Source organism: Pinus tabuliformis, chromosome 6, assembly GCF_031772625.1.
Source record: "Pinus tabuliformis cultivar Carrire ecotype Pingquan chromosome 6, CPIR1, whole genome shotgun sequence".
NCBI lineage: Eukaryota > Viridiplantae > Streptophyta > Pinopsida > Pinales > Pinaceae > Pinus > Pinus tabuliformis.
In genome coordinates, this window is record NC_142292.1 from 1,103,364,724 (window position 1) to 1,103,387,402 (window position 22,679).

Here is a 22,679-nt window from a genome sequence, read left to right on the forward strand (position 1 = left end):
CTTGGGAGAAATGACTTTTGAGGGGTCAAATCAACTCCAAATTCAAAAATTCCGGTGGGGTTGGAAAGTAGACTCGCAGACCTTTCCAACGAGCTATCTTTTGGACACCGGGAAGGCCCTCAAACAGAGCTGTGAATGTGCGCGACCAGTGAGGCAGGGGGGCGCGACCAGTCAGGCAGTTTTTGCCAGATTGCACTGTACAGCCCAGAAAACGCAGATTTGACTCAGTTTGACTTTTTGGGGTGGAAGATGATTATCTTTGATGTAATTATTGTAACTCTAAGACACTTTTACTCTTGTTTAACACTTCTAGAAGATTCATTCATGTAAAGGGTAAATATTTAATGAATGGATTGGTTTCCTAGCTTATAGAGGCAAGTTGTTTTGACTGCCTAGATTTTAGTGCTCAGTTTAGAATTGGTTGAAACAGCTCCTAGAAGGATGAGTTCGACCCCTAGAGGCAAGGGAAGAGGTTGGATTGCCTATATTATGTATTTTCTCAATCATTTTCAGGGGTTGGAAGGTTGGACTTTTGAGGGAGAAGTTCCTATTGTATATTTTACTTGTATCTCTGCAATTTGAGGAAAAGGAAGACCAGGGTTTTGCAGACATCATTGCGATTCTTGTGGACTCTTGTGTTGATGGTGTGTTCTCTTATTGTAATTGTAAGTGTGTTTATGTGTTCCATCTCTTTCTTTACTGCAGCTTATTAAACAAATGAAGTGATAAAGTTTGAATTCATGCATGTCATGCTCAGCTTTCAAATTTGTTTAATGTTTATGTTTTCCACTGTCTAGAGAGGATTCAAAGTCATTGTTTGCCCTCTTTAGCCTTCTTATCATTCTTCCTTGATCATCCATCTCAGCTAAAGGCATCAGCACAAACTCCTACCTTGCCCCAAAGACCCACCTGTAGAAACTGTGTCAAATCCCCGCACCCTAAAATTGCAGATCCTCAATTTGCCACCAAAAAAACCCCAAAAACCCCCAAATCAACCTTTTAATCAGTTTACTAGCCTAATATCAGTGTCACTGTATTGGTCATCTCTGTCCATTGAATATTTTACTGAGATTGACCGGAGACAGCCTTCTCATACCCCGTAGGGCTAGCTACGAGGTGAAATGGTTTGATGTTGCCTTGAAGGTTTACCTTCCTCAGCCTAGGGTGAAATCTCAAGCGCTAACATAGTGGCGACCATAATGAGGTTGCAGATCTGAGGACATGGATTGCAGTTTTGAACTCGGGTGAAGGCAAACATTCTTCCAAGGTGATTCCATCACCATGCTGCATCCATCACCATGTTGCATCCATCATGCTACATCTCATCTTGCTGCATCCATCATGTTGCATCCATCACCATGTTGCATCTCATCATGTTGCATCCATCATGCTACATCTAGCACCACGCTGCATCTCATCATGTCGCATCCATCATGTTGCATAGCTGTTAGATAACTAAGCCCTTCAAGGGCTGCAGACCATCTAGGAGAGTCCCTCCTAATCCATGTTGCTGCCTACACTCAATGCATACTGCAATACTCCCATGGAACAACCTTCGCTGCTTGCTATGTGTTAAAATTGGCAAGTAGGGCCAAACTCCATGTGGGTCATCTTATTTATGGCCGCTGATATTTTTCCTTGATTCCTTTCGTCAAGAGGTGTAGGATTGATCTAACGGTCATCCGATTCTGACAAGTATTTATGGAGATATGATTTTTTTTGTATTTACTTGACAAATTGTCAAGGTCGGCCAACAACTAAATGTGTGGCACACATGCTCAACATATCATATAAGTACAAGTGAGGTTGAGTCATTATTCACTCATCTCATCTCAACTCTTCTTCTCTCTCCTCATCTCATTGGGTTAGTGAAGGAGCAAGTTCTCTCACATGTGCAAGAAGGACACATTTTTGTTTAGGGCAGCGTTGACTTTCTGGGCAACGTTGAATTTTCTAGGGCTGCATTGACCAAGCGCTGGGCTGCTAAATGAAGCATTGACCAAGGGCTGACCTGTGCATGCTATTTGGGGGTTGTGTTAACTAGTGTTGACCAAAGTGTTGACTAGCGTTGACTGGTTAGGGTTGACCACAAACTGCTGATCATTGACTGCTGTTTTGACCGTTGACCAAGGGCCGTTTTGGGCTGCCGAAGTTGGCTGTTGAACACTGAGTTCTTCAAGGTTGACTAGAGGTGAATCCGAGGTTGTTTGACTAAATTTGACTTTGCAGATTTAGGGTTTGATACTGTTGTCATAAAATTATAGATTTCTGAATTTGTACTATTCTCTCTGTTGAACTAATGAAGATTAAAGAATAATTGATCAAAGGGTTTTCCTGCATTGGGGTTTGTCCTTGGCTAGCCGCCACATCTTGTGTCTCTTGTCTTGGCTTGTTTTCTGTCGATCTATTAATGTTCTATCAACGTTTTACTTTATGTTTATGTGATTGCTAAACAGTGGCTAATAAGAAGTAATCGAAGTAAACTGCACTAAGCATAGAACATACCATATATTAACATGGTATTAGAGCTGAGGTGAAGACAAAGCCCAAGCAAGAGCAAGAGCAATCACAATCACTGAAGGTTGTTGAAGCAATCTCAAAGACTTCATGGGGTCCTCATCATACTTCCCCACTAAAGACAAGCTCCGTGGGAAGTCTGACTATCATGGATGGAAGATGTCTCTTGATTTGACACTAGAAGAGCAAGAAGTGTTGGACCATGTGAGAGGCAGAATCATTGAGCCTCCTTCAAATGCATCTGCTGCTGCTAGGAACAAGTGGACCAGGGGAGAAGTCAAAGCAAAGAAGATCATCCTGGACTCTATCGATAAATGCCTGGTGGCCTATGTTTCCGAGTTGACCACCTCCAAGGAAATCTATGATAGACTGGTAAGCTTATTTAAAGTTAATGATGAAAATCAAGTTTTGTTCCTTAGAAATAAGCTGAAGGAAATTAAGAAGGGCAAAGATGAGAGTATGCAAGAATACTTCTTAAGGATCACTGAGATCAAGAATGATCTCCTATCAATTGGGGAAGTCGTTCCTGACAGGGAACTGAGCATCACAACTCTCGGAGGGCTCCCATCTAAATGGTATATATTCAAACCACTCTTCTCAACAATATTGTAATCGTAGAATTTGAAGAACTGATGGTGAGATGCATTCAAGAAGAAACTAGGATGGAAGAGCAGGAAATGCCTACACTTAGAAGCAATCCTGTTGCATTTTCCTCTCATGCTAAAAGGAGAAATAATTCCGGGGCTAGATCTAAGGGAAAGGCTAGACCTAACGGTGGAAGGAAAGGTAGATATTACATTTGCAAGAAAATTGGCCACTATGTGAGGGAGTGCCTTGATAGAAAGGACACATCTCATGACGATGATCAAAATCACTCTCGAGGCAATTCCAACAACAATCAAAGGAAGGGCAGGTCCAATGGCAAAGGAAAAAGGAATGACGAAAATCAGGGAAATGGTCGACCCTCCAAGAAGGCAAGAAACTCTAGGTATGAATCTAACGTTGTTAACAATAAGCAAGATGAATATTATTTACCAGCGGCCCTCTCTACTACTTCTCCCCCAGACTCGTTGGGAAATTGGCTTGTTGATAGTGGTGCCTCAAGGCACTTCACTGGTTACAAAGAAGCTCTCTCTACTCTGATAGAGAAGGAGACCAACCTGGAAATTGTTCATGGGGACAAACTCTAAATATCCCGTAAAAGGTGTAGGGAGTGTCTCTCTACAATTGGATCAGGGTAATGCAATTCACTTGCAAGAAGTCCTATACGTACTTGATCTCAAAAAGAACCTGGTGTCCCTTTCGGCAATGGAAGACAAAGGCTACAAGGTGGCCTTCATCGATGGCAAGGTACGTCTATGGAAAAAGAATTTCAAAGATGCTTTCACTCTTGGGTTTAGGGTTGACTCTTTATATCATGTCGGAGGAAGTCCGTTGGGCATTATGTCTTGTGACACATCTCTTCAGTCCGAACTATGGCAGCGGAGATTTGCCCACCTTCATTATAAAGCTCTACCAGATGTGAGACAAATGGTGACTAGGATGCCCAAGTTCAAACTAGAGCAAGAAGATGTATGTCCTGGATGTGCCGAAGGAAAGCTCAAAAGGGGACCATTCCCCTCAGGCCATAGCAAGACCTCCGATATATCGCAGTTGGTTCACTTCGACATATCTGGTATGATACCTGTGAATTCCTTGGGAGGATATTTATATTACCTCACTTTTACTGATGATTATTCTCGCAAGACTTGGATATACTTCTTGAAAAAGAAGGATGAAGTGTTCTCTTGGTTTCGTCACTTCAAAGCCTTGATAGAGAATCAAACTGAAAAGAAGATCAAGATCTTAAGGATTGATAATGGGACTGAGTATGAATCCAATGAGTTCCATGACTTTTGCAAAGAGGCTGACATTAAGAGGGAGACTACAACACCATATACTCCTGAGCAGAATGGTGTGGTGGAAAGGAAGAATCGTATGATTGTGGAAGCTCTCCGTGCTATGCTACATGATCAAAGGCTTCCGAAGTTTCTATGGGCCGAAGCTGTGAATATCACCGTATATGTGCAAAACTGATGCCCTCTTCAAGCATTGGGTTCCAAGCCTCCCGAAGAAATGTTCACTGGTAAGAAACCTGACGTATCTCATTTTAGAATTTTTGGAAGTCCTGTATATTTTCATGTGCCGAAAGAGAAAAGGAATAAACTAGGTGCATCTGGAAAGAAAGGAATCTTCGTGGGCTATAGTGAAAATACTAAGGGCTATAGAATCTATGTGGATGGTCAAAGGGATGTCGAGATTAGCCATGATGTCACATTTGACGAAGATATGGCTCTTAGCAAAGTTGACAATCTTCCTATATTGAGGAAATCTGGAGAAGCTGTCACCAGGGAACCAGAGGAAAAGGAAGATGAGACGATGCCCGATGTAGAAGAACCTATGGATCCTATTGATCCCCCTCTGCAAGAACCTTCCTCCTCTAGGAAGAGGCCTTCATGGTTCAGGGGGACACTTGATGATGCCAAAGGACACATTGCACCTAGAGGGACTTTCCGTGAAAGTAAGAAGCCGGCCAAGTATCAGGGATACTTGACCATCATGAGCATGATCATTCAAAATGAGCCTTCATTATTTGCAGAAGTTGTCAAGCATCAAGTATGGAAGGATGCTATGACTGAGGAATATGAGTGCATCATGAAGAACGATGTCTGGGATGTGGTCCCTAGACCCCAGGACAAAGCAGTTGTCACTTCGAAATGGCTTTACAAGATAAAGCATAGAGCTGATGGAAGTGCTGAAAAGTATAAGGCACATTTTGTTGCTCGTGGCTTCTCTCAGAAGGAAGTTATAGACTACGACGAGATATTTGCACCTATTGCTCGATATACCACCATCTGCACGATCATAGCCCTTACTGCTCGATGTCAAGACCGTGTTCTTGCATGGTTCGATCAAAGAGGAAGTCTATGTGGAACAACCCGAAGGATTTGAGATTCATGATCGGGAATCTCACGTGTTCAGGTTGAAGAAATCCTTCTATGGGATGAAGCAAGCACCCCGAGCGTGGTATGAGAGGATCGATAGCTACTTGATGAAGCTAGGATTCACTATGAGTGAAGCCGACCCTAACGTTTACTTTAAGGTTGAAGATGACAAACCTCTCATACTAGTACTGTATGTTGACGACCTCTTTCTGATAGGGGCAGACCCTCTCATTCACAAATGTAAGGAGTTGGCTTCTGAGTTTGAGATGAAGGACCTGGGATTGATGCACTATTTCCTGGGACTAGAAGTCTGGTAGAAGCCAGGGGAGATTTTCCTTTCTCAAGGAAAATATGTGGTGAAGATATTGGAGGGATTCGATATGGTGGACTGCAAGCCTGTGACTACCCCGATGGAGCTTGACTTCAAGAAGTTAAGTGGTAGTGCTGCCGGACCTATTTTACAAAATGCTACCGAGTATTGTCAACTCATCAGAGCATTGATGTTCTTGGTGAACTCCCATCCGGATATATGTTTTGCAGTCAACACGTTGAGTCAACATATGGTTGAGCCTCACCACACACATTGGATTGGTGCCAAGAATCTGTTGAGATACCTTCATGGCACAATCACTCATGGGTTGAGATACATTGCTGGAGATGTGAGACTACATGGATATACCAATGCTGATTGGGCAGGCATTGTGGTGGACCGAAAGAGCACTTCGGGGTGTTGTTTCTTTTTGGGATCTGCCTTGATATCTTGGATGAGTAGGAAGCAAAAGTCGGTGGCTTTGAGCACCGCTGAGGCAGAGTACATTGCTGCGAGTATGGCCTCTTGTGAGGCGGTCTGGTTGTGGAAGCTCTTCAGTGCGCTGTTTAGATTTACATTGGATACTACTGTGATCCTATGTGACAACGAGAGTGGGATTCGTTTATCAGAGAATCCCGTACTTCATGATCGCTTCAAGCATATCAATATCAGGTACCACTATATCCGGGATATGGTTTAGAGGGGAGCAATAAGGCTCCAACATATCGGTACAGATGAGTAGGTCGCCGACATTTTGACGAAGCCCTTGGGAAAGGTCAAATTCTTGACTTTCCGAGAACGACTTGGTGTCGTTGAGAGACCCTCTTATGAGGGTCATGTATGATGCATACATTGAGCTCTAGGAGCTCTGGGGGGCTTGGGGTACTTCTTGGAGGGACATGCGATCAAAGGGCGACTCACCCTCCCCTAGTGGTGCGCTATGTACAGGGTCAAAGGTTCAACCTTCCCCTGTGATACCCCATGGCGACTTAGGGATAGGATGATTAGTTCTCCTGTTGAGGCATCCTATCCATGCAGTCTGGGACTCATGGGAAGTACCTCTCATCTGATCAATGAGTAGGGAAATGGGGCTAGGGACCATAGTAGTACTATCGATGGATGCATTGTTGTATCTACCGTACTCCGTATGCTAGGATGACCTCCATTGATTTGGGATCAGTGAGAGTGGTATGACACACTCTCTGGGATTGACTTCAGGTCAGTGGAAGATCGTATGATACATCCTCGATCATTTCTTCTTCTTCATAGTTCAGCAGAGCAGAGCAGAGCCGAGTAGTGCAGGGCAGTGCATTTGATGGCAGAGATAGTACCAATGGTTAGACAGAGTAGCAGATGGAGTTCTCCCTAGTTGAGAGGGAGTGTTAAAATTGGAAACTAGGGCCAAACTCCATGTGGGCCATCTTATTTATGGCAGCTGATATTTTGCCTTGATTCCTCTCGTCGAGAGGTGTAGGATTGATCTAACGATCATCCGATTCTGACAAGTATTTATGGAGATATGAATTTATTTGTATTTACTTGACAATTTGTCAAGGTCGGGCAACAGCTAAATGTGTGGCACACATGCTCAGCACATCATATAAGTATAAGTGAGGTTGAGTCATTATTCACTCATCTCATCTTCTCTCTCCTTATATCATTGGGCCAACGAAGGAGCAGCTTCTCTCACACGTGCAAGAAGGACACATTTTCTGTTTAGGGCAGCGTTGACTTTTCTAGGGCTGCGTTGACCAAGTGTTGGGCTGCTAAATGAAGCCTTGACCAAGCGTTGACCAAGGGTTGACTTGCGCATGCTGTTTGGGGCAGCATTGACTAAAGTGTTGACCAGTGTTGATTGGTTAGGGCTGACCACAGAGTGCTGTTTTCACTGGTTGACAAAGGGTTGTTTTGGGCTGCCGAAGTTTGCTGTTGAAGACCGAGTTCTTCAAGCCTGACTAGAGGTCAATCCGGGGCTGTTTGACTAAATTTGACTTTGCTGATTTAGGGTTTGCTGCTGCTGGCATAAAATTATAGATTTCTGAATTTGTACTATTTCTCTCTGCTGAACTATTGAAGATTAAAGAAGAATTGATCAAAGGGTTTCCCCGCATTGGGGTTTGTCCCTGGCTAGCCACCACATCTTGTGTCTCTTGTCTTGGATTGTTTTCTGTCGATCTATTAATGTTCTATCAACATTTTACTTTATGTTTATGTGATTGCTAAACAGTGGCTAATAAGAAGAAATCGAAGTAAACTGCACTAAGCATAGAACATACCATATATTAACACTATGGCTTGCAACCTAGCAAAGCAGCTAGCCGTAGTTTATAGAATCTTCCAACAGGCCTAGTGAAATCATCAATTCATGCCTATTCATGACCTTGATACTACACTATCACCTACAACGATTCTGGGTGCATTTAGGGCTCCTTAACAACGTCTTGATGCCTCTCCATGATGACTGCAATGATGGGGCCTTCTTCTAGCTATGAGACAAAGCCTTACTAGCTGTGGAGAGGTCACTTTTGGACAGAATTTAAGCTTACTTGACAGCGGTTAGGTGACTTGGCTCTTTTGCAGATGAGTGTGCACTTAACAACGTATTGGAGCTTCTCTTAACAACGTATCAAGGCTTCCTTTGAACAACGTATTAAGGACCCTCAAGGACTGTGTACAAGTTGCATTAGACAACGTTAGAGAGCCAACTCTATGACTGCGGCTAGGGCTTGTACTAACTGTGGTTAGGGCACATAAAAGCCCTCCTTAAACTGCGGCCTAGTCTCTTTAAAGATTATGGATAGAAGACCTCTCCTTGCATAGATAAATCCTCCTTGACTGTGTAGAGGCGTCTCTTCTTAGGGCTGCGAAAGGCCTTCTCGTTTGATAATATCTAGGGCATCTCCTTACCTACGATAAAGCCTCTCCTAGGACTGCGTAGGAGCCTCCTTTAGAATAGCATAGGTGTCTCTCTTTCATCCTCCATGATTGTGTTGAGATCTTTCTTTCATGAAGGCTAGGGCAACGTTAGGGCTTCTTCATTAGGGCAGCGTAAAGCCAAGAGCACTCCCTCTAGATATCTCCTTCATCAAAACCCAAAACAGAAATGAAGAGAGATCACAAGAGTGTGTGTGAAAATGACTTGAAGGCCACTTCTATTTATAGTAAAACGTTAAGGATAGGTGGGGGCAATTTGGTTGCTGGCCAACCTTGACGAATTGTCACATAACACAAATAAATTCATATCTCCATGAATACATGTCAGAATTGGATGATCTTTAGATCAATCCTACACCTCTCGACGAGAGGAATCCAAGAAAAATATCAGCTGCCATGAATAAGAAGACCCACATGGAGTTTGGCCCTAGTTGCCAATTTTAACACTCCCTCTCCACTAGGGAGAACTCCATTTGCTAATCCATCTGCCAGTTCGTACTCTCTGCCATCAGTGCCTTGCACTGGTCGACTTTGCTATGATCTGTTGAACTATGAAGAAGAAGAAGTGATCAAGAATGTATCATACCATCCTCTACTGACCCGAAGTCAGTCCCATCTAAAAGAGTGTCTCATACCACTCTTACTGACCCGAAGTTAGTTCCAATAAATAGAGTGTGTCATACCACTCTTACTGATCCGAAATCAGTTCCAAATAGAGAGAGTGTGTCATACCACTCTTACTGACCCGAAGTTAGTTCCAATTGATCCTAGATCAATATCATCCTATCATAGGAAGTACGGTAGTAACACAGTGCGTCCATCGGTACTACTATGGTCCCTATCCTCGTTTCCCTATTCATTGGCTAGATGAGAGGTACTTCCTATGAGTCCCAGACTGCGTGGGTAGGATGTCTTAGCAGGAAAATGATGAACCACTCATCCTGCCTACATGCCGCCATGGGGTATCCCAGGGGAAGACTGAACCACTCACCTTGTACACAACAAATCACTAGGGGAAGGTTGAACCACTCACCCTATGATTGTATCTCGGCAGGAGAAGGATGAACCACTCTTCCTGCCTACATAGCAGAGCACTAGGGGAACATTGAACTACTCACCCTATAGTTTCTCATCGCTCCAAGAAGTACCCCCAAGCCCCCCGGAGCTCCCAGAGCTCAATGTCCATATCATACAGGACTCTTAGGAGAGGGTCTCTCCATGACTCCTAGTCGTTCTCGGAAAGTCAAGAGTTTTGACCTTTCCCAGGGGCTTAATCTAAATATCGGCAAATTGCACATTAGTCCCAGAGTGATGGAGCTCTCCTGATCCTCGTTGTACCATATCCCAGATAAAGTGGTACTTGATGTCTATATGCTTGGAGCGATCATAGAACACGGGATTCCTCAACAATCGAATCCCCCTCTGGTTGTCACAGAAGATCACAGTGTTATCCAGCATGTGTCTAAACAACTCACTGAAGAGCTTCCACAACCAGACAAATTCATAGGAGGCCATACTCACAGCTATGTATATGGCCTCATTGGTGCTCAAAACAATCTACTTCTGTGTCCTACTCATCCAGGATATCAAAGCGGAATCGACACCCATAAGTGCTCTTGCGATCCTCCACACTGCTGCCTAATCATCATCAAAATAATCATGCAGCATTACATTTTCGGCAGTGTATCTCAATCCATGAGAGATTGTGCCCTAAAGATTTATCAAATGATTCTTGGCACCAATCCAATGAGGCTCAACCATATATGAGCTCAACATGCTAACTGCAAAACATATATCCGGACGGGAGTTCACCAAGAACATCAATGCTAGTTGATGAAACTCAGAGCATTTCCCAAATCAGGTCCGGCAACACTAATGCATATCGTCTTAAAGTTAAGCTCCATCGAGGTAGTCACGGTTTTGCAGTTCACCATTCCAAATCTGGAATCCAACTCCCTCTTACTTCTGCAAATGAGAGGGTTTGCACTTTTAAGAAAGAGGTCGTCCTCATAAGGTACCAGTATGAGAGGTCTATCATCCACAACCTTCAATCAAAGGTTTGGATCGACTTCACTCCTAGTGAATCTCAGCTTCATCAGATAGCCATCAATCCTCTCATACCAAGCCCGGGGTGCTTGCTTCAAGCCTTAGAGAGCTTTCTTCAACCTGCATTCACGAGATTCCCGATCATGAATCTCAAAACCCCTTGGATTGTTCCACATCTGTGGTCTTGCTATTACATGAGGGGAATGGTCCCCTTGTAAGCTTTCCTTTGGTACATCTCGAACATGTACCTTCATGCTTTTCTTTGAATTTAGGCATCCCTATCACCATCTGTCTCACATAGACCTCCGGTGCCATAGAAGAGATGAGTCACACGACATGGTCCCCAATGGACTTCTTGCAACTTGATGCAAATTGCCAATCTTGAACCCAAAAGTAAAAGCATCTTTAAGAAAACACATACCTTTCCATCGATGAATGCCACCTTGAAACCTTTATCTTCCATTGCCGAAATGGACACCAGGTTCTTCTTGAGATCAGGTACATAAAGAACTTCTTGTAAATGAATCATTCTACCCTCATTCAATTGAAGGGTGGCATTCCCTACACCGTTTTCGGGATAGGTGGCATCCTCTCCAAGAATAATCTCCACGATTGTTTCCTTCTCTATCAAATTAGAGAGAGCTTCCTTGAATCCAGTGAAGTGCCTTGAGGCGCCACTATCAATTTTCCCAACGAGTTTGGTGGAGAGGTCTGACATAAGATAATACTCAGAAACAACATTTGATTCTTCATACTTGGAGTTCCTTGCTTTCCTTGAAGAGTCAGCCATTTCCTTGATGACCTGCATTCATTTTATTCCTTTGCCATTGTACCTGTCATTCCTTTGATCATTGAAGATGCCCTTGGAATGATTGTTATCATCATCAAGTGATGTGCCCCTTCTATTTGGACACTTCCTTGCATAATGGCCAAACTTATTGCAAGCGAGGCATCTGCCTTTCCTTCCATTCTTAGATCCGGACTTCCCATTGAAGTGACCTGTAGGTAGGCAACTAGATGCTTCCGCTGCGCCACTTTGATAATCTTCTTTGCTTCGACTTCACCCTTGGTGAATTTGAAGTGGGATGAGGAACTCCTTGAGCTTTTTGTCCTTTTTGATTGACTTCGGTGATTGCTCATTCACTCTTGCTTGGGCATTGTCTTCACCTCAGCTCTGATACCATGTTAATTTTTGGTATGTTCTATGCTTAGCGCAATTTACTTCAATTTTTCATATTATCCCAATGACAATATTTAGATTAGCAATCACATCAGCGTGATAGTAAAGTGCAGATAGAACATAAACATAAATTGCAAAAAACAAGCCAAGACAAGAGGACACAAGATGTGGGGCTAGCGAGGGACAAACCCCAATGTGGGGAAACCCTTGATCAATTCTTCTTATATTTTTCAATAGTTTAGCAGAGAGAGATAGTACATATACATCAGAAGTCAACACTTTGACTTGTCAAAATAAGAGCAGAGATCTTCACCATGAAGATGACGTAATGAGGTTGCAGATCTGAGGACATGGATTGTAGTTCTGAACTCAGGTGAAGGCAAACACTCTTCTAAGGTGATTCCATCACCATGCTGCATCCATCATGCTCCATCTCATCTTGTTGCATCCATCACCATGCTGCATCTCATCATGCTACATCCATCACCATGCTGCATCTCATCATGTTGCATCCATCATGCTGCATAACTGTTAGATAACTAATCCCTTCAAGGGCTGCAGGCCACCTTCCCTCCTAATCCACGCTTCCACCTACACTCAATGCATACTGCAATACTCCCATGGAACAACCTTAGCTGCTTGTTATGGCTTGCAACCTAGCAAAGAAGCTAGCTGTAGCTTATAGAATCTTCCAACAGGCCTAGTGAAATCATGAATTCATGCCTATTCATGACCTTGATACTACAGTGTCACCTACAACGATTCTGGCTGCATTTAGGGCTCCATAACAACGTCTTGATGCCTCTCCCTGATGACTGTAATGGTAGGGCCTTCTTCTAGCTATGAGACAAAACCTTACTAGCTGTGGAGAGGTCACTTTTTGACAACGTTTAAGCTTACTTGACAGCAGCTAGGTGACCTGGATCTTGTGCGGATATGTGCTGCACTTAACAACGTATTGGAGCTTCTCTTAACAACGTATCAAGGCTTCCTTTGAACAACGTATTAAGGACCCTCAAGGACTGTGTACAAGTTGCATTAGATAGCGTTAGAGAGCCAACTCTATGACTGCGGCTAGGGCTTGTACTAACTGTGGTTAGGGCACATAAAAGCCCTCCTTAAACTGCGGCCTAGTCTCTTTAAAGATTATGGATAGAAGACCTCTCCTTGCATAGATAAATCCTCCTTGACTGTGTAGAGGCGTCTCTTCTTAGGGCTGCGAAAGGCCTTCTCGTTTGATAATATCTAGGGCATCTCCTTACCTACGATAAAGCCTCTCCTAGGACTGCGTAGGAGCCTCCTTTAGAATAGCATAGGTGTCTCTCTTTCATCCTCCATGATTGTGTTGAGATCTTTCTTTCATGAATGCTAGGGCAACGTTAGGGCTTCTTCATTAGGGCAGCGTAAAGCCAAGAGCACTCCCTCTAGATATCTCCTTCATCAAAACCCAAAACAGAAATGAAGAGAGATCACAAGAGTGTGTGTGAAAATGACTTGAAGGCCACCTCAATTTATAGTAAAACGTTGGGGACAGGTGGGGCAATTTGGTTGCTGGCCGACCTTGGTGAATTGTCACATAACACAAATAAATTCATATCTCCATGAATACATGTTAGAATCAGACGATCTTTAGATCAATCCTACACCTCTTAATTAGAGGAATCCAAGAAAAATATCAGCTGCCATGAATAATAAGACCCACGTGGAGTTTGGCCCTAGTTGCCAATTTTAACAATTCTCCTCCAAGTGATCCCCTTGCCAAGAAGAGACCACTATGGCTTCAGGATACTTTACAAGATGCTGAGAGATACGCCCCTGCCAAAAGGACCTATAGAGAGAGTAAGAAGCCATGTTGATATCAAAGATACACTGCAGCTATGAGCACTACAATTCAGGTTGAGCTTTCTACCTTTGAAGAATATGTGAAAGAACAAGTTTGGATGGATGCCATGGTTGAAGAGTATGAATCGATTATGAAGAATGATGTATGGGGTGTTGTGCTGAGACCTAAGGGAAAGTCTGTTGTAACTTCAAAATGGCTATATAAGATCAAACATGGAGTCGATGGAAGCATTGAGAAGTACAAAGCAAGGTTTGTGGCCCTAGGTTTGTCCTAGAAAGAGGGAGAAGACTATGATGATATATTTTCCTCCATTGCCCGGTACACTACTATTAGATCAATTGTTGCCCTTGCTGCTAGCCAAGTATGGACACTTCACCAGATGGATGTAAAGGAAACATTTCTTCACGACATCCTATAGGAAGAAGTATATGTTGAGTAGCCTCAAGGATTTGAAGTGAAGCACAGGAAGACTCATGTTTGTAGGTTGAAGAATTCATTGTATGATTTGAAGAAAGCTCCCCCGTTAAAGAAAAGTGTAACTAGGTTTGGTATTTGTAATTGTAATTTTGATCTGTGTACTTGTTAAGAAAAAGAAACATTATTTTTGTAAATTATTTGAATGAGTTTCTTGCTCATTCATGAGTCTAGAACAGTCAAAGCGTCAAAGTTAATGTCATGCTCTTCTTGAGCTCATGTCTAATGTATACAAGTCTACACTATGTCAATTAGCCCTCCAAAGAAAGCATAATCCTCTTGATGTAGTTGGCCAGCAAAATTAAGCAAGATTAGTCATGTCGGCTTGCATAAATTACACACCTTTTCAATGGTTCAAGTTGGCCTATTATGGAGAACGAAACTACTATATATTGTTGAAGAATCTAGGGCAAAGTAGTGTAGTGTGATTTTTCGTTACTTGATAACAATTTGTGGAGTCTTTTTACTTTTTCTAGTTAGCTTAATCTTCTTCTTCTTCTTATTAATGCATGTGTGTGTACTTCATCAAACTGCTACCAAAACATAAGAACAAGAACACAAGATGTTGGCTCTCTGCCAAGGCCAAAACCTCTCTTCTCTTGAGAGGAAAACCCTTTAGTGAATTTCTCTTATTGAAGCTTCTATTGATCAATGCCAAACCCTAGACCCCTGACAAGAGTATCCTCCAAGCACAAGTCAAGTCCTTCCTTCTTCTTGCACCTTATTCCCTGGTACTTCTTCTGGCACTTTGTTCTTTGGCACTTCGTCCTCCTTCTTTCGACACTTATTCTTCTTGCTATGATTCTTGTCTAGAGTTAGACGTTCCTTGAATGAGTCTTCTAGATGAAGTGTTACTCTTCTATCCCTTGCTCAAGTATATCTTTGACCAACCGAGATCCTTCTTGAGTGTATGATTTTTTTGCTATTCTGCTGCCCTAGTTTCTCGCGCGTGTGGAGAGTACCCTTAGTGTATTAGGGTCTTTCTTCCTTCGATAGAGAGAGGGGCTCCTTCGCTTGTCTTGAGAGATCTTGTGAGTCTAGTGTCAAACCCAAAAAACAAAAAACTATGGACTGTTTGTCCCTACTGTTGTACCTGCAGATTTCTCCTCCTCTTCCTTGCACATGTGACTGTTTTTAGCCCTAGAAACAGTGCTTTACCTTCGCTGTCCCTTCTTCTTTGTTCGCTGCAACTTGTAGACCCTTTACCTCAGCTTCCTTCGTTCCTTCTTGTCTTCTTTCCTTTGTGGATTTCAGAGCTTGAGTAGTGCGTTGTATTTGGAGTGGACAACCTCTATAAATAGGGGACTCTCCCTCCATTTAGGCCGACTTGATTGACTGTTTTTTGGCTGACTTGGAGGGTAGATTGGACGCTGATTTGTTGAGCAGACTATGGATATATTCCATGGTGGTGTAGCATGCTTGAAGGAGCTTCTTGAAGGTGCCATTGCATAGGAGTAGACTTGACTTTGCTTGGAAGTTTTCCCTTTGACTTTAATACATATTTATACATGGTGTAACCTGCCCTTAAGGCCTTCAATATTTTCTCTTGACTATTTGACTCACCTATAGAACTTTGACATGTGCTAGACCTACTTCAATGAACAAGAAATTCATTCACATATATTATAAAAATAATATTTCTTTTATTGAATAAGTACAAATTTCAAAAGTACATTTATGAAGACCGAACCTAGTTATACTTCCTTCAACATATATACCCTTTAGGGTCTGCGCAAAAGTGAGATAAGAAGACATTGATTTCCTCTGTGATTTTTGTGGGTACAAGCTACAAATCTCGGGTGTCTCTGAAGTTCTCAAGAAAATCATAGTGAGAAAACAAAAGGACCTTGCAATCTCAGTTCTTTGGATGGGTTATATAATAAGGATTTCATAGCAGACATTGAGCACACTTAGACGCAACATATCTATGATGACAGGAGGACGCAATTATGATCTCGATGCAATGAAGAGAACTCAACTACGGTGATCAGAGTTTCGGCCTTCCTACAGTTTTGGTCTCCTCACGATCTCGACACTCTTCAGTGAAGCAACTCCTCTGTCTCGGCATGCTTGTGGACACACTCTCAACATAACAACAGTCTCAGCTTAAATCTCGGTGCAAGATGAACTAAACATGCTCTTGGTGCAAGCATATTGTGTCTCGAAAGATAAACGAAGTCATGAACTTGAAGCAACCATACTTTGTCTCGACATCAACTAAATGTGGTTATGATCTCAGTTCAAGCATACTTTGTCTCAACATGAATTAAACGAAGTCATGATCTCGGTGCAAGTATTGATCACGAAAGGATCTCAATGTAGTTGTCATAGATATATTTATATACATCTCAATAGCAGGATCTCACAGTATTAATAATGATTTCAGAACTGTAAAAGATCTCAGTGAAAGTATGAACAATAGAACAACAGTAATGATCTCGTCATGAATATCTTGGTAAAGGTGTAGTAATGGTGTTGCAGCAGAAACAAAGATCTCAATGATGCAGTGAAAATGAAGATCTCAGCAGTGGCCATCAAGAGGATTGATGTCTTGGTCTTGGAGAGGCTCATCTAGGTCTAGGGTCATGGTCATGTTCATCAATTGGAATCTCTATAAGAAGAATTATGTGCGGGTTTTCCTCTCCAAGAGGGAGAGGTTTTGGCCCTGGCAGGATGCCAACTTCTTGTGTTCTCGTTTCTTTGTTTTGGTGGCTATTTGATGAAATAAGTAACACACACTCTAATAATATCAAAGAGAAAATTGTGCTAATAAGAAAATGAAAAATGCCTCACAAATACTTATCAAGTCAAGAAGAATCACATTAATCCTACTTGCCCTAGATTCTTCAACATCCCCAAGCCTGGTATGCCTGTATTGACAATTACCTAGTGAAGCTTGGATTTACAAGAAGCAGTGCCGATCTGAACCTCTACTTCAAAGTGTTCCAAGGTATGCCTTTGATTTTGGTTTTATAGGTTGGCGATCTATTCTTGACAGGTAGTGAGCCCCTGATGATCGAATGTAAGAGGGAACTAGCATCCGAATTCAAACTGATCTTGGTATGATGCATTACTTTTTGGGACTAGAGGTGAGTGTTAGTTTCAGCCGTGTGAGGTCGCTGCGAGGAGCTGGTAATTAAGGAGGGTTGGCATGGAGAAATGCACTGGAGAGAGGAGCACCAAGTGGAGACCGAGTCATGCATGCCATGAGCAAGTGGCTGGCCTGCTGGTGACACCCAGATCTGGGGGATCAATTTATTAATATCATTATTCACGTCTAATGCATATTATAAATAAATAATAATATTTATTAAAAAATAATAATATATATTATAATGCACATTATAAATTAATAAAAATATCTATTAAAAAGTAATAATATATAGTATTATTACTATTATTAAAACGATTCATGTATAATGCATATAATAAATTAATAAAAGTTATATATATATATATATTTTTTTTTATATAGTATAATTATAAATATTTTTAATAATTTGAATTTGAATTTAATCACAAACCTCAAGCGAACCTTATCAGAAAATTCGAATTCCAATCGAACTTAATCATTGTTGAACTTGAACTTGAACCCAAACCATGTGACATTGTATATATGTACCCCTGCTAGTATAAGAGGTAACAAGCACCAACAAAGTAGGCTTCATAGAAGGAAATCTCTCCAGCAATGTCAGTGAAGATGGACAGCATGTTTTCTCAATGTGGGTGATGAATCATGAATTCCTGTTTTTATTTAAATGTATCCATTTTGTGTAATATTGGGGGACATTTTGTTCTTGTCTTCCCATATTGTTTCAGAATCTAGACTTTCAGCAAACCTTATAAAATACTTGGTCTTTGGCCAATTTATGAATTTTTAGAATCTTCAACAGCACTGTCCTGGTCCTTTCTGTAATGTCATATGGGTAAAAGCCTACATTTTCTTCTTTTGAAATTTTGATACAAATTTTTTCTAGCTGTTATATTAAAATAAAATTATACATTATGGTCAAAACTTGTATTGCAACATGAGGAGGATAACCTAAGATTTTACAAAGTAATATTGAAGGTAGAATAAGCCATGTCCAGTCTAAGAAAATAGCTAACTTGTCCTACTCTCACATGATTTGACTAGAGGAAAAGAAGGTTCTGTAGGCATAAATAAGTTCTTGATGTAAGAGTTGGTATAATATCATGGCTACATGTGCAATGCTTTTAAATGTTCTAATAAGGGATTTTGAAGTTCTACCCAGCATCATTTTCCTGATAACTCTGTGTGGTCATCCTTTTATTCCTTTTGGACTTCATATCATGGCTACATGTGCAATGCTTTTAAATGTTCTATGGAGTGATTTTGAAGTTCTACCTAGCATCATTTTCCTGATAAACTCTCTGTGTGGTCATCCTTTTATTCCTTTTGGACTAACTCTTTGCTTTTTGTATTTTTTATTTATTTTTGTCATCACATTCAAATGATTGGTAGTTCATGACACCATAGATGGAGCACAATTATAATCAAATCTTTTTATTTCTGAAAGCAGGTCGTGGCTCGTATAACGATAGATGCATGTCAGTGGTTACCTGTCTCAATGGAGATGAATGTTCTTGGGCAGATTGATAGATGGGAATATAAAGACTGGAGAGCTGTTGCTGTAAGTAATCTAATATTCTCACTTTGAGTGGATTTTGTACCTTTCTCATCAAGCAATGACCCATTGAAAAATATTAATTGGCTATATAACATGGTAAAATTTGTCTTATGAGTTGATTTTGTATTAAATAAAGATAATTTTATGACAAATGTGTCGAGTTAGTGGCCCTATGCTTTGATTGTAGCTGTTGAAGAATGTAATTAGTGTCGGTCATCATAATTGTATTTGAGTCATGACGTAATGTATTTGTCAAAAGAAAGAAAAAGGAATTTTATTATTAAAGAAATTGACTTAGGAGGGCTAGCACATCCCTCTTTGATGCCAATGCTTACCCTTAGGGATGCCATGTCACTCACATGCTTGAAAAGGGTGACATAGGGTCTCTCCTAGATGACATCATGGTGGAGGATGCACCTTTTGAAGATGTACAGATGCACTTTGGGACTTTCTTGGAGTGAGGAACACTCTTGGACCCTTGTATTAGTTCCTTGATGACTTACAATCTATTTTGGAGGATAACTCCATTTCTAGCCTCCTTGGTTATGTGTTTTTGTTTTGATCTCTATATCATCATCATGTATGTATTGGACAGTGCATTGGGTGCCATTTTGATATAATGGATATATTCATGAGCCTACTTTGATCATATGTTGTCTTCTATCTATATTCTAATGCCGTGTGTTTGGAAACATGAATGAAAATCTTTAAAATTATGTTTTATTATAAAAAAATAAATATTTAATGTATTTTTACAATGACCGAGCCATTGAAATCGAGCCGACTGAGTCGATACCGAGTTAGAGTTGACCTCAGCCGAGTTGGAGTTTTAAAACATTCGGTGAGGCCCTTCCTCTGGACCAACTGGGCATCTATGAAATTGTGGGTAGCCCCACTATCAACTAGCACTGACACCCTCTGTCCTTGTACGGTGCCTCTGATCCTCAGTGTCAAAAATTTGGGAATCTCACATAAGGAAGCGAGAACTCCCCCTGCTGGGGCAAGGGATGCCGGACCCTGTGGAGTTGGTGGTGGTGGCGCTCTGTCTGTCGGACTCTCGCCATCTGCCCCACTGCAATCCTGCTCCACCTTGTCTTCCTAGTCATTGTAAAAAAGAACCTCAATGTAGTGTGCTCTCCCAGCAGTGCACCGATGGCCTGGTGCCCAGGGCTGTCTGCATGTGAAGCACAACTTCCTCCTCCTGAGGTCCTTCGATGTCTTCTCATCTAATTGCCCCCTCCCTTGTGTGGTCCTTTGAGGTGGAGGTCTAGTCTCATGCCCCTTTTGTGGGAAAGGGGTCGGTGCAGGAAATGGTGCTCTAGTCTTGGGGATGGCCCCCTGTAGATCTCTGGCACACAAGACTACTTTCTGCAGCGTGGAGGGTCTGCGTGACTTCACCAATCCATGCAGGGGCTCAAGCAAGCCCTCAATGAAGGTATACACCCTAGTTGCCTTGGATAGATCCGGGACCATCACTGACACCCGCAAAAAATATGAGAAGTATGCTCCGGTTTGCCTGTTTGGTGCAGTTGGATCAGCTCTCTGAAATGAGCCTCTGGATCCCTCTAATCAAATCGCTCCCCCACTGTCCTGGTGAAGTCCTCATAAGAAACTACATGGGCATGCCCTAGGGTGGTCAAGCCATGAAACCACCAATCATGGGTTTTCCCCCTCCATGTGTAGCGTAGCCATCTTAATGGCTTCCTGCTCTGTCATTCGGTTGAGTTGGAAGTAGGTGTCCATCTTCTCAACCCAAGCCCTAGCCGTGCACTTGGCAATGCCATCGAAAGTAGGGAAATACATCCTCCTTATGGTCCTCTGCAACTCGTAGTTCTGGGTCCATACCCCTTGTTCTCTCACTTTGCTTGAGCTTGCAATAATCTTTGAAGGAGAGGGCTTCTTTAAAGTCTTCATCCATAGACTGCCACTCTCTAAAGGAATCTCCCATCTGAGCGGGGTCTTCCTCCCTTGTAGGCTTGATTTGTGCCACTAGCACGAAGGACGGTAGTGTAGCACGAGTTGGCACACTGGCTGAAGGGTGCTGTGCTGCTGGTGAGGGATGATCGAATGGTTGAGAAGCCCCAGAAGTTTCCCCAAACAAAAACCCTCTAGGCGTGGTCTTCTCTCTGTTCTGCGACTTGATCTCTTCCAACATGTCTTTCTATTCCTTGGCCAAGTCACCCAGCCCTCAGAAGGCTGTCGAAAGCCATCTCTTCCCTGCTCTTGGGTTTTACCATTTCCTCCTCTTCTTCTACTACTTTCCCCTTGTCCTCCGTATTTGGAGTAATCTCTAACTCCCTTTCACTACTCCTGTACCTTTGTCTTCGGTAGGTGATGTTCTGTTGGTACCCTTCTTTCATAGGAGACAATCCCCACAGATGAGCCAAGAACTAGGCTCCGATACCACTGTAATGATCCTCAATAGGAATACAAGTGATAGCAACAAATATTCTATGTAGCAAATTACAAAAACGAAATATTCATCAAGGACCCATAGAAAAACTGCAAATGGAGAACTTTTTAGCCATTTTATTTAATTTTTGAAAGCATAATACAATAGATAACAAGATGGTGCACCTGGGCTTGTCTCAATGGACAAGCATGACCAAAACCAAGTGGGAAAATCGCTAAGCTGAAGGCTGCCCAACTGCTGCACCAATTTGCACTGCGCTGCCCAGAAATTGACTTTCTGTTGAAGTTCGAATGGATGGAAATGCACTAATACTGCCCATAAATTGTATGCTTTTAACTTCAGACTCCTTAGCCTAAACCCAGAAAAACCCAGAAGGGATTTTAGTTGCTTTGGACTTCTGATTTTTGACCCCCTTGGAGCCTCACCTCAGATGTAGCTGCAAAACTCGGCTTGTTGGAAACTGCCTGTAAATCCACCTGAAAACTCCTCCAAAGTGTTGAGTTCACCCTTGCTATCAAAACCCTGACTTCCTGGATGAGCTCTTGGCCAAAATCACCTGCTCCTAGGCTCCACGGAAATTTGCTAAGTGGCTTTTGCTATCCCTCAGCCCAATAGTTCGAATTGCTGGAATGCTGGCTATAAAACCGAACAAGAACGTTGGTCTAGTGCTGTTACCTCAACTCCCTTAGTCCTGGACAAGCAACCAGATCTTTGCTTGCCTCAACCTCCCTCTGCTTGTTTCCTTGCTGCCCCGAAATACGCACTCCTTGCTCTGCACTAGCTGCTGGTGTATGTTATTGCCCCGGAACTCCTGAAAACTCTTGTGGAACAACCTCCCTAGGGCGGGCATAGATGGTCCCCCGAAGTAGAGGTTGAATCTCCCGCTTGAGAGACTCGTGGCTAAATAATCGGTTGACTCAGCTAAACAACAGAGTGAATAGTTGAGTAGTTGTTTGCAAATGTCAAAGATGAAAACAAAATGAGCGCTGATCTCTCCTTATAACTCCTTGGGCCTCCTTAGCCTCATGTGGGCCCCTCCATACACCCATTCGATGTTCCCTCCAAGCATATCGAATGGCTAATTCAAACTCACATGTGGGTGGCCCCCACATTCCACTAGCAGCTAAATAAAGTCGATTTGGCCCCTAACTCCCTAAGTCGAAAGTGTGGGGTCCTCTTCCTTAGTAAAAAATGTACAACATTGTATAGTAGCACCCTATTGCTAATGTGTTTGAGAAGGGACATGACACATGGGTAACCCTAAGAGAAATGTTTTCTCCTATATTGCAGCTTACCAGTTAGAAGCCCTACCATGATCCACAGATAGCC

At 42.3% G+C, this 22,679-nt stretch overlaps 1 protein-coding gene across 6 annotated transcripts in view; it reads left to right on the top strand.

Moving 5' to 3' along the window:
• The window catches only part of LOC149262770 (uncharacterized), a 352,995-nt gene that overhangs the window by 56,400 nt on the left and 273,916 nt on the right, over positions 1-22,679 (top strand). For all 6 annotated transcript variants that reach the window (XR_016259200.1, XR_016259199.1, XM_089425177.1 and 3 more), the window contains one exon: positions 18,830-18,940. Coding sequence is in view for 4 of the 6 variants with exons in the window: in XM_089425177.1 (XP_089281303.1) it covers positions 18,830-18,940 (111 nt within the window). In the remaining 2 variants the exon portion in view is untranslated. The remainder of the gene's footprint in view (positions 1-18,829; positions 18,941-22,679) is intronic.